At 33.5% G+C, this 13,708-nt stretch overlaps 1 protein-coding gene across 7 annotated transcripts in view; it reads left to right on the plus strand.

Moving 5' to 3' along the window:
• The window catches only part of DMD (dystrophin), a 2,282,785-nt gene that overhangs the window by 1,428,200 nt on the left and 840,877 nt on the right, over positions 1-13,708 (plus strand). For all 7 annotated transcript variants that reach the window (XM_074220296.1, XM_074220284.1, XM_074220285.1 and 4 more), the window contains one exon: positions 4,947-5,111. In XM_074220296.1, coding sequence (XP_074076397.1) covers positions 4,947-5,111 — 165 coding nt within the window. The remainder of the gene's footprint in view (positions 1-4,946; positions 5,112-13,708) is intronic.

Raw genomic sequence — 13,708 nt, forward strand, 5'->3', positions numbered from 1 at the left:
AATATGTGATCCTAGTAATATAGCAACTCCATAGGCAGCTCCAAATAGTAGCTATCAGAGTCTGAGAGGGAAAATCAAAAAAGTCCAAATGCTCAACTCTGAAAATTCTAGATATTATCAAGATGGCAAATGTATTCTGAACTCAATATCTCTTGACCTAGCTTCTTTTCCTTCTTTTTCCTTTTTTTTATCCCAAATTCTCTGCAAACAGTACCAGATAGCCTATCCCTGACAGGCGGATTTTTTATCTTTACTGATTCTGATACAGGGTTAAATTCATTAAAATATTACTTCTGTATTCTTTTCACATAATGGTTTTCTCTTTTCACTTAAATGGTATTTAGCATTAATACATTTACTATTTTTCTAAGAAGCAATTATTTATTTGTTATTTATAGACCTTGCAATCCTTATCAAAGTTATAGAGTTTGAAGTTATAAAAAAATTAAATTATTCATCACTTTTTATGGCTTAATCTCAAGCCATAATTCCAATTCAATTAGTGCATCAGTACACATTGCTCACAGTAGATGAACCAGGTCCAAAAATGGAATAAAAGAAATGAAGTGGGCTGAATTTGTCTTTAGAAAATACTGTAGTGCTAGTTGTGATCCCAAATTGTTCCCTGCTGTCAAAGCATATCCTTTAAAATTATATTCTCCAGGTGAATTAGATAGCTGTGAAAGATTTAAAAAAACTCAATTTCAGAAGAATAAAAATTTTAGGTTACACAATGGAAAACTGAAAGACATTTAGGAAGTATTTATAGTCTAAAACATGTTAATAATCATGACTACCTGTATCTGAAGAGGTGTAAAAACCATTATCCAGGATGTGTGACTAGAAAAGGAGATAGATGGTTCAGAGCTAATAATATCTATGCTTTAAGTTTCACAAACTACCTTACTTATATTATCTCATTTGAGCTTTCTAATAATGCTATGAAACAGATACTATTATCTCCATTTTACAGATTAGTAAATTGAAACTAAAAGAGTTTAAGTAACTTGCCCAAGAAAATATACATAGTAAGTATTTGAATTTGAACTCAGTTTTCCCAGTTCCAAGTCCATGCAACTTAGCTATCTCATATAATGAAAAGAAGAGGCAAATTCTTGGATAATCCACATGCTGCACAGTTAATTACAAAACATTAAACACATTTTTACAATAAGGAAAGTTGCCAGTGTATTAAATGAATCTGGTAGAGAGAATTCATGGAAGAACATAAGCAATAAGGAGGTAACAATATGGTGTGATTTGTAGTTGTGGTGGGAATACCCATACAGGGAAATTAAGGATCTAAATAAGTATGCAAGATTAAAACTGACACCAATGAAGACTTGCATTGAGCACAATTTTAGTCTTTACAAGATGTACTTCTTTTTTCTTTTCTATTTCTGTTTTTGTTTTTGTAAGGCAATGGGGTTAAGTGACTTGTACAAAAATCATATAACTAAATAAGTATTGTGTGTGAGATCAAATTTGAATTCAGGTCCACTGCTCCACCCAGCTGTCCCACAAGGTGTACTTTTAACTCTGTTCACACTTAGATACATCTTTGATAGAGCTGTGGTCTCAATGTAAAATTCTCCCCAACTGCACAATCCAAACTATATAACTTAAAAAATATCTATTTTCACACACACACACACACACACACACACACACACACACACACAAACACTCTCTCTCTCTCTCTCTCTCTCTCTCTCTCTCTCTCTCTATATATATATATATATATATATATATATATATATATATATATAAAATATGGGGTAGGTAAGAGGGGAAGAAAGAATCACCCAGAAAATCTTGAATTACATGCTTATTTTGAATGAAACATTCTGTAATATTAAAACTACTGGAAATTTGAAATTAACATTCAAAATTACAAGAATAAAGGAACTAATCTTGTGTGAAATTAGGCCAAGGTTTGGATGGGTATTGAATCAAGACATAAGGGAGCTGAATGGTTTTCTAATTGTTTTTCCTTACCAGAGAGTGGGGTTTGTAGAGGGGGTGACGTTTACAAGCTGTACTCTGAGTGGAAATGACTTTGTTAATAGGATAAGATAGTAGAAAAGTTGCTTTAGATGTCAACTTTATATGTGTCTTTGCAGGAGGATGAAAATTCAAAGTAAAACATTTCAGAGAAAATTATTTAAGGACATGTTCAACTAAAGGGCTTAAATGAAAACTTGCTGTTATTCAGTATAATAAATCACTTGCACATGTTATCTTTCCCCTTGGGCTGTATTGAACAATCCATCTATTTCCAACAAACCATTATAGGGAAGAAACAAGTGTAGTTATGTGTCAGGAGGTCTCAATTTCTCCACCTCCAACTGTGTGTTGTTGTCATGGAAACCATCAGAGCTTTTCTGTCTAATGACTTTAGATATATTGTCTCCTATAAATGATTCATCATTAGAGATTAGAATGGTGAAATTTATCACTAGTACTGTGGAGTAAGAAAGAAAGATAGTAGTGTCTCATTAATGTTGTCTAACTTAAAAGGAAATTTATATTTTTAGTATGTTTATTAGTGTGCTCTCATCTTCTGCTGCTCCAAGGTCAGGCCTCCTTTCAAAATTCCAAACTTAAGAACAGTGTCCAAAGGGGTCTTTTTAAATGGTTCCTCGTCCGAAAACTACCAATTGATATCATGTATCTAGTCAGAGAAATTTTTAGCTGCTCCAAGTACAAAAAGCTTCTTATTTATTTATCTTTTTTCTTTTAATCTCTCTTTTGTATGTTTAATAGTTTTTAGTCATAAGTGATTCATATATCATATGAGAATAGAAGACTAAAAGCATTGCTTCTCATTATCAAGTATACATCTAGACATAAATAAAAGTGACAGAAAAAATTTTGGCCATCTTAATTATTTCTTTTCTTTATTTAACTCATATTCAACTTTCTGAACTTCCATTTAAAAATCTTAATAAAGCTATTAGCAATCCTCTCTGGACAAGTTTATAGCTTAATTTTAAAGTCCAAAACTGATCATTTAATTCTTGCCAATATATTTATCCATTAGTGATGCTTTACTCTTAGAAGTTGAAATTCTAATATCAGTAAATATTGTAATAGAAAATATTTTGATGAAAATTAGATTTTCCTCATATATTTAACAAATGAGAGAGAAATAGGATTATTGCTCACATATATAGAACTATTTAAACTTTATAACTCACTATTCACAACCATCATCTGAGGTGAATAATGCAGAAATTCTTTCCCTTCTACATTGATAAATCCTAAACTCAGGTAGGTTAAATAACTTCTCTATACTCTTAGTTAATATGTGACAGGATTATGACTGAATTCCACACTATCAAGTATAATTTCAGAGCCCTCTCCATTACCCCAAGCATTGCTTATGGCATATTTATAAATCATATATATATTTATTATATGTACATGTGTGTATATGCACTTTTTAATTGTTATTGTTCAGTCATTTCCAAATCATGTGTGATTTTTCATGGACCCATTTGAGGTTTTCTTGGCAAAGATACTGGAGTGGTTTGTCATTTTTCTTCTCTAACTCATTTTACAGGTGAGAAAACTGAGATAAACAGGTTAAGTGACTTGTCCAGGGTCACACAAGTTAGTAAGTGTTTAAGGCCATATTTGAAATAAAAAATGTGAATTTTTCTGACTCCAGACCCTGCACTCTCTCCACTAGGTCACCCTGTTGCCCTATATGTCTATGTCTATGTGTATAAATATACACATAAATATCAAATGTACATTTACACAAATATATGTACATAAAAATAAACTTTTGTTTATATATATATTGTATAAACATATACGTATATACCTATACACACATGAATTTGTATACACACACTTTGTAAATAAAATAATAGTTGCTTGTGCAATCTTTTCCTTTCATTTATATTTTACTATATGAATTGTGCCCTCCACAGATCAACCACATCCTGAGTATAACCAAATAAAAAAGTTCATTATACTTTCTGCCTTGAAAATCTTCTTCAGGGCTAGAAGAAACATGAAGTTAAATCCAAACTTAACTGTGATATTTAAAGTTAGATAGTCTCCAACCCTGAGTCTGTTATGGCCAATTAAGTAACTGTTCAATTTCTAGAGGTATCACAGAGAGACTCAGCAGGACTAAGGGGTATTAATGGATTTTACTACATTGTGGAGTTAATAAAATAGTTATTATTTAAATGAAACTGTACATTTGTTGTACTACTTAATTTTAATTGATTTTTATAAATATATATATATCTTATTATTTAAATACACTATCTTTTTTATTGCTTGGGAAGCTTAAGAATAACTGCTACTATTATTTAACTCTTAGTTAGCCTGTACCTTCTCCCATTGTTTTGTTTTTCTAATCCTGAATTATTTCTGATTTTCATAGAGAGATTGTCAAGAAATATAAGAACCTACTCTCATTGTCCTTTAAAAAGTAATGGAAATAAATAGCTTCTCTGGCAATGCATAAGAAAAATGTGTGTTAGATTTAGATTTTTTTTTAAAGACACTAATTCAACTTAATAGTATTCATTTGTAGGTGAGGAGATTTATATTTTCCTAATTAGCATCAAGGAACTTGTCTCTAACAAACCACTCATCTAACCCTTCAGTGTTTAATTTTTAATTTCTGAATTATATCAGTATTTATCTACCTTGAAGTTGTCCTGAAACAGGATTAATGAAAGATCTCTGATATATGAATATCAAATGCTAACATGGAAAATATGTTAATATTATTCCAATGTATGCTATTAAAATGCTTAACAGTAATTTGACTACTTAGTAGGTAAATATTTTGATGAGGACTTTAATATTGAAATATGTTTTTCCAGGCAATAAATTACATTAAATTAATAATACATTAGGTAACTTTTAATATAATGTTGAAAATTGCTGTTCATGCTATGAATCATGTTTCCTTTCAGATTTCTAAAGATTTACCTGAGAAACAAAAAGAAATTGAAGCCCTATTAAAAAATTTCGTGCAGTTTGAAGAAGAGTTACATCATTTGACATTGTGGTTGATCCCAATTAAGAGTCAATTGGAATTTTACAAGCAAGCAAGTCAAACAGAGCCCTTTGATATTAAGGTAATTCTTTCTTCCATTTCTTCCTTCTCCCTTTTAGAGTTTCCTTAAACACTTGACATTTACCTTTTCACTATCTTATCTTCTTAGGGCCCAACATGTCAGATAGCTAATCTGACAAACTACCTCAAATTAATATACAACCTATTAATGACACTAATGATGGAAATTTCAGAACAAGTGAGGGAGAGTGAAATGTTTCACCTAGTTAATGTGATCATGACTCAAGAGCTGGGAACACTTTCTGAAGGGATCCTTTTCACCTCCTTCATTTTATAACTGAGAAAAATTGATGCCCAGAGATACTAAGTGATTCACCTAAGGCCATATAGGCAGTATGTGGCATAAATAGTAACTGAATACAGTCAATCAATTCAATAAATATTTATTTAGCACAACTGTGTGCCAGATACTGTGATAAATGCTAAAAGATACAAATGGAGGCATTAGGCGGGCCTGCCCTCAAAGTAGATCTAGTAATCTTGTATCTAAAGGGAAAAGGCAAACAAATACATACAAAGTAACATCAAGGATAAATAGGAAATAATTAGCAAAGGGAAAGCACTATAATTAAGAGGGTTTAGGGAAGGCTTCCAATAAAAGGTGAGATTTTAATCGTAATTTAACAGATGCCAGGGAGGTCAGTACTTGGAGGAGGAAAGACAGCTTTCCAGACAAGGGGAGCAACTGAAAGAGTCAAGAGAGGAAGAGTTTCATTCATGGAACAGCCAAGAGAACAGTGTTACTGGATTGAAGAGTACTTTGGGGGAATAAGGTATAAGAAGACTGGAAATTTAGAAGGGGCTAACTTGTGAAGGTCTTTGAATGTCAAGCAGATCGTTTTGTATTTGTTGCTAGAGTTAATAAGGGGTGACAGAGTTTATTGGTAATGGGCAAGGGCTGGAGAAGGGGATACAGTCTTACCTGTGATTTAGAAAATCACTTTATGGTCTGGAGTGGCGAGAGGATGTAGACTGCTCTAATAATCAAGGAAAGAGTTGATGAGGACCTTTACCAGAATGGTGGCTGTGTCAAAGCAGAAAATAAGAGAATTTTGAGAGATATTACAAAGGTCAAATTTGCAAATGGAGGGAGGGGCAGGGGGCAGGTAAGAGATAGTGAGGAATCCAGCATAACTTCATAGCTCAAGATGTGACCTTGAGAGACTGAAAGATGGTGTTGCCCTCTCCAGTAATAAGCTTGATAAAAGATGGGAGAAGGTTTAGAGGAAAGATGAGTTCCATTTTGGACATGCTGAGTTTAAGATGTCTGTGGGACATAAATCATATATATGTATATATGAACATGTGTGCATGCAATTTTTTATTGTTATTGTTCAGTCATTTCCCAATCATGTCTGATTCTTTATGAATTAAGTTCAAGATGTTTATAGGACATTTAGTTTGAATTGTTCTAAAGACAGTTAGAAACGTAAGATTGGAGGTCAGTGGAGAGGAATGGTTTGAGGCAATGTAAGAAGAATCAAGAATCATCAGCTAAAAGATGGCAATTAAATCCAAGGCCGCTGATGAGATCACCAAGTGATGTAGAATAGAGGGAGAAGAAAAGAGTTTAACTCTTTTTGGCTCTTCCTCTTCTTACTGATTCTATCTTTTGATCCTAAATAATGTCTACATTTTTCTTTCCTTCCTAGGGCATGTGCTCCCATGCTAGGCCCTGGTGGTGCTCTCTCTCTCTCTCTCTCTCTCTCTCTCTCTCTCTCTCTCTCTCTCATATTTCTCCTAGCCTATTCTTAAAGTGATTACTGTTTTAACTTGTATATTTGTAATGATTTCCTATAATAAAATCATTAGTAGGGGGCAGCTAGGTGGCACAGTGGATAGAGCACTGGCCTTGGAGTCAGGAGTACCTGAGTTCAAATCCAGCCTCAGACACTTAATAATTACCTAGCCGTGTGGCCTTGGGCAAGCCACTTAACCCCATTGCCTTACAAAAAATAAATAAATGAATAAATAAATGAATAAAATAAAATAAAATCATTAGCAGTTTTAACACCCCCCCCAAAAAAAAACACAGAAAAGAGGGTCAGGATAGAACACTAAGGTCTTGCTTTATGTTAAAAAAGAAAAACCATTTGATGCTAGTGTTTCTCTTGATATGATTATTTGAATCTCAGAGACAAAGGACAAGTCAAAAAATACAGGTTGAATTAAATTCTATATATTAATGTGTATTTAACAAATTTCTGTGGTTATATGTTTAAAATAAAAGGTAATAATTGAAGCAAGATTTGAAACAAAGGAAGCATCTACAGACAATGAGGCATCTCCTAATTATTTTTTGCACTTTTTTTATAATATCTTATTTTTTTCCATTTGTATGTCAAGACAATTTTTAGCATTCATTTTTATAAGATTTTGAGTTTCAGATTTTCCTCTCTCCCTCTCTACCCTCCCCTCTTCCTGAACAGTATAGGTTAGCTATAGGTTATCCATGTGCAATTGTGTAAAATGTAAAGCAAAGAAAAAAACATGAAAAATCATAATAAAAAAGTATGCTTCAATCTGCATTCAGGTCCATCAGCTCTTTTTCTGTGTTCTCATTTCACTTTGTATCAATTCATACAAATCTTTCCAGGTTTTTCTGAAATCTATTTGTTTATCATTTCTTATTACACACTAATATTCCTTTACATTCATATACAACAGCTTATTCAACCATTTCTTGATAGCATTTTCCACCATGGGTCCTTTATATGTGTCTTGGTTCATTGTGTTTCTAAGAAAACCTTAATCATTCATAGTTAGTCATATAGTATTGCTGATATATATTAAAATACATATATATATATATATATTTCCTGTTTCTGCTCATTTCACTTTTTAATAGTTCATACAAATCTTTCCAGGTTTTTCTGAAATCTGCTTGTTTATAATTTCTTATTACATACTAATATTCCTTTACATTCATATACCACAACTTATTCAGTCATTTACCAATTAATAGACATCTCTTCAATTTCCAGTATTTTGTCACCACAAAAACAGATCTGGTATAAATATGCCTTACCTTCTTATGATCTCTTTGGGACACAAAGCTAGTTTTGGTATTCCTGAATCAGTAGGTATATATGGTTTGATTGCCTTTTGGACATTGTTCCAATTAACTCTCCAGAATGGTTGGACCCATTCTGAACACATCATTGTTCATTAGCATTTCTATTTTCCTACATCCTTTACAGGTGCCTCTTAGTTAATTGATCTTTTAAATTTTCCCCAAATGGTGTAGAGCTTACTCTGGGTAAAAGTTTTCAAGGATCTCAGCTCCTACATCTATGTCTTCATAAACCACTGCCCAGGTGTATTTGTTGCTTTATAATTAGAGTCATTCTCAACTACATAGTCATACATACACTTTATCCAAGTTAGAAGTGAGATAATAACTTTAGAGTCAGAAGTATAATAATTTCTTCTTGCTGCTTTGCCCCATTCCCTCATACCATCATTTACCTGTGAAAGAGAATCCTGGAGGCCTGGTCTTTATTCTCAAGTGTTAAAGCTCTGAGCTTCTCCATGCTTTTGTTCATGACCTTTTAAACTTTAACCAGCATGAATTTTAAAATTTATATTTGTAGACTTTTCCAGCTGTTTTTCTCTATGTTCAAAACTGGAAAGAGAAAAAGCTCTATTTGGTAAATCCTGATTTTTCTCCCTCAACTCCCTATCCACTGACTTCTAGTCATTTTATGACTGAGTAGTTAGTTTGAACTTAGCTAGAGCTTAGGGTCTCCTCTTCTAGCTCCTAGCTTTGCTCTTTCTCTAATAAATACTTTATACTGTACTGTCTTTGCTATAGGGAGTCTGTAGGATTATTTGTTTGTTTGGGTTTTTTGGATATTTCATTGCCTAACTGAAGCATCTCCCTTAAGCAAGGGGCTTTTGAAAGATGCTTGGTCCTAGAGTGTACTTGCTGAGGCTTATCATCTGAAACATCATTTCAGAATGTAGCAATACATTTTTAAACAGTTATGAAATAGAAATTATCTTTTAATTAGAAAAGAGAAATGCATTAGTTTTAAATCTTGAAAACTGGTTATCATAAAGAATATAGGATAACTGACCCCTCCCATTTTCTCCCCAAATGTAAACAACCTGGTAACTTTAAGGGGGGGGGGGGAGGGAGTCATTAGCTTTTTCAAGAACTGAGGGTAGAGGGAGAGATAAACTCTATAAGAGTCAACCTGAGGTATTTTCAGGGACATCATTCCTATTCTGTAATAGAGTACTTGTCAGGGAAAAAAATGCAATATCTATGGTGAGCCTCAGCTATTTCTATTTGGCATTTCATAATAATTAATGAAGTGCAACTAGTTAAGTCTTAACTTCCCTCACCCCCCCCAAAAAAAATATTTAGGCATATGTCCTAATACATTGTTTATGCTAGAGTAAAAAAAAAAAAGAAAAGCATTTCTAGATTTTTACAACTTATTCCTGAAATCTTCCTGTTCAGGAAATATTACATTTTTACATCATGAAAATCACTACAGAGAACTTGCAAAAAAAAATGAGCATCCAAATGCAGGATATCATGAATGTAAAAATTAGGTGCAGTCATGGCAAATACCTATCAAGCAGCATGTTAAAGTCAGTGCTTTGGTTTTTAATTTTAAATAAGCCTTCAATTTAGAATTTTTTAAGTGCACTGATTTCATATTTATGAAAGTAATTGATGAATGCTCTAATCTCTAGATTGCTTAAAATTCTTAAAAGTGAACTTATATTTTAATACTTATTAAATACTACCGATAATCATAAGAGTTGATATTTATTTGGCATAAAACTGTCAAATTACAGCTTTCTTAACTTTGTATTAAAATAAGATGGGGGTTGGTGGGAATCACATAATGTTAATGAGGAATTCTTTCATATTTATGCCAATGAAATATTTCTCTTCTTATAATGAATTTCTTGCTGTAGTATATAAATAAAAATGACATGTTGTCCTGCAGTTTCTTCTTTTGAATGTAAGATCAGTAATTACACATAACTGCAAATGCTCCCTGAAAATCACTAAAAAGACATGATTGTAGTTATTGAAAGCCCAATTTAAAAGCTAGGCAATATAAAGTACCTCCTCATGTGTTCCCATAGATGTGAGTGTTTCTACCATTGACTTCTCAAAAATCAGTCTCATCTCTTTGATGGTTTGGACTAAGGTAATTCTTGAGTAAGTAATTGTGGTGATTCGGTAGACAAATATTAGTGACACTTTAAACTAGATAAAGTGTCAGATTTGATACCTTTATTGTTAAAGAGAATCAAAAAAAAATTCACCATATTCAGAGAATCTCCTGTGCAGAACTTACAGAAAGACAAGCACAAGGATTGTGTTAGGAAAGAAAAGATGTGTGAGCATGAATATATATATATATATATATATATATATATATATATATATATATATATATGAGAGAGAGAGAGAGAGAGAGAGAGAGAGAGAGAGAAAGAGAGAGAGAGAGAGGAGACAGATTGATGGATGGAGTACCCACATTGCTAACATGAGAACAATGAAGTACCACAGAAAGAGAGAAACATTAAAAGGATTTCCTTCCTTCCCTCCTTCTCTCCCTCCCTTTCTTTCCTCCTCCTTCCCTTCCTTCCCTTCTTTCTTTCTTTCTCTCTTTCTATCTGTCTTTCTTTCTTTCTTCCTTCCTTCCTTCCTTCCTTCCTTCCTTCCTTTTCCCCTTCTTCTCTTTCTTTCTTTCTTTCTTTCTTTTTCTTTCTTTCTTTTTCTTTCCTTTTCTTTCTTCTTCTTTCCTTCTTTTTTCTTTCTGTTACACTATAGATAAGTGTAAGCTGATTCTATGGTTCACATATGTTGTAAAAAAAATTCAGTGAAAGTCATTTTAGCAAATAAAATGAGGTATTAAATTGTAACTTCAGAATCAAAAGGACCCACTTGCTACCAGGAGGAAATCAGTTAGGGGCTTGATGGATTTTTTAATTTCCTCTAATTTTCATACATTATTCAAATGACTGACTGAGAAGTAGGGAATATGAGGAGAAAATGATAAGGTGGAAAATTATAATGACATATTTATACCTATGTCTTATAAAGACACTATTTAACTTGTATGTTTTTCCCTAGGCAACCTCTAGGGGGGGAAACTAACAAACAAAAAGAGAGAGGTTAAGTGACTTGTCCAGAGTCAGTGTCAGAAGTAAAATAGATGTCTTTATCAAATGACTTTCAAAGACTTTTCACACTTAATCTGTCTTTTTATTGTTTTTTTGCTTGAGATGAGCTCTCATCAGTTGAAGTTAAAACTGAGAACTAACAACTAAGGGGATCAGAGAAATGCTTTAAATGGGAACTGTCAATTTATGACTTGAAAGAAACAAGGAATTTTAAGAGGCAGAAATGAAGGGGTAATACATCACGGGCATAGAGGAGACACGAAGAGAAGAGGTTGTAGGTCAAGTTTAAGGAAGAGTTAGCAGTTTCATTTACACAAGAGTGAAGGGGTAATAAGAAATAAATATAAAGTAGAAGTCAGAAAGCATTCAATACGTGCCTATTATTTGCCAGGTTCTATGCTGAGCACTAGGGATGCCAAGAAAGATAGAAGACAGCTCCTCCTCTCAAAGTTCATAGTCCAAGTCAGGATTCAATGTGCCAACAACTATGCACAAACAATATCTATAAAAGATCAATTGGAGATTCCATTGAGGGCTCAAGAAAGGTTTCTTGAAGAAAATGAAACTTTAACTGAGACTTGAAGAGTCAGAGAAGCCAGATGCAAGTCAGGAGACAGAAGGATAGAAAGAGAGCATTTTAGACATGGGCAGGAACCTTCGAAAATGCAAGAGTTGGGATAAGAAGTGTTGTGTAGGAGGAATAGCAAGGAGGCTACTGTCACTCTATTACAAAGTAGATGCAGAGAAGTAAAGTGTAAAAAAACTGGAAAAGTAGAACATATCCTGGTTATAAATGACTTTAAAAAAAAGGTTTTCTATTTGACCTTGGAAGTATTGGAGAGTCACTGGAGTCTATTGAATGGGGGTAGGGAAAATGTAAGTAACTGGATTTTATTGACTGTGTGTTGTCACATTGTCAAATTTTCAGTTTTAAAAGATCACCTTTCCTAAGAAGATGAACTTGAGGGGCGGCTAGGTGGTACAGTGGATAGAGCATTGGCCCTGGAGTCAGGAGTACCTGAGTTCAAATCTGGCCTCAGACACTTAATAATAACCTAGGTGGCCTTGGGCAAGTCACTTAACCCCATTGCCTTGCAAAAAAAAAAAAAAGAAGTTGAACCTGAGTGTGTAGAAATGTTAGGAAGGAGATCATCCAGAAGGTTATTAAAATAGACAAGGCATGAGGTGATGAAGACCTGAGGAGCATACTAGGGATGTTCATAAGAACTAAACTCATTGGTTAGTCTCCCATTAAATTTAAGTATCTAATCATGTTGTTTTATTTATGGTTTAGCTGCAAAAGAAAGAAAAGAAGTAGGAAAGAAGCTTAAAGATTTGCCATGGTAAACTTTTATTTAGTTTTGTTTTTGAAATATGAAAGTGATCAAGGTATATTAATAGCAGAGAAGAATCCAGTAAAGAGAAAATTAAAATTAAAAAGGGATTATTAATTGAACAGACTCAAAAAAGATGAAAGTTGATGGAATCAAGGCACTGAAATAGAGAGATGATCCTTTGCAAAGAGACTGGAGATGTGAGATTTAAAGTGTATATAAGAGCAAATGAGACAAGTGATAATCCTGCTCTGCCTTGTCCTAATCCAACTACATCTGCTGTAGTTCTAGGCACACTATTTTAGTAAAGGTATTTATAACATGGAGACTTTTTTTAGAGGACAGTGACCAGAACGGTGAAGGGCCTTGAGACTATGCTATATGCAAATCTACTAAAGAAACTGAGATTTAACCTAAAAAAAAAAAAGGAAATTGTGTGGAAACATGATTGTTCTCTTCAGGTCTGTGCAAGACTTTTATATGAAAAGGATGTTAAAATTTCTGTGCTTATTTCAGCATGAGAGATAAGAATCATGTGTGGAAATTGCAAAGAAGAAAAATCCAGATTATATAAAGAAATAATTAGGGAGTCAGATCCAAGATGGAGAAGTAAATGCACACTCCCTTTAGTTCTACCCCAAATCCTTGCAAATCCCTTTAAATAATGATTAAACAAATTCTAGAGCAACAGAACCCACAAAAAGAGATGGTGAAACTTAGAAGATTTGCAGGAAATGTCTGCTGTACCAGTTTGAGAGAGAAGCAAGGTGTCCTGAGCAGGTACCTCTAGCATAGACATAGCTCCATCAAACAAGTCCTTGGGAGCCACTGAATCAGCAATAACAATGGCCATTTCCATAGCTCTCAGTCCAAAAAACTGTAAGGGGGTGAAACAAATTGGTCAGAAGGAGAGTACAAGAATCTATTTACTGGCACTGAGGCAGAATTCTGTTGCTTTGCTCATACTTGGATCCATGTCACAGTCCTGGATGGCAGACCCAGGGTGAAGAAGAGAAGTAACACAGCAGAGCTTATATCCACAGAGCAGCAGGAACCCTACTCACAGTTGCAGGGCAAAACAGAGTGATTGTGGACACTCAGAGACCAG

This window comes from Macrotis lagotis, chromosome 1, assembly GCF_037893015.1.
Source record: "Macrotis lagotis isolate mMagLag1 chromosome 1, bilby.v1.9.chrom.fasta, whole genome shotgun sequence".
Lineage (NCBI taxonomy): Eukaryota > Metazoa > Chordata > Mammalia > Peramelemorphia > Peramelidae > Macrotis > Macrotis lagotis.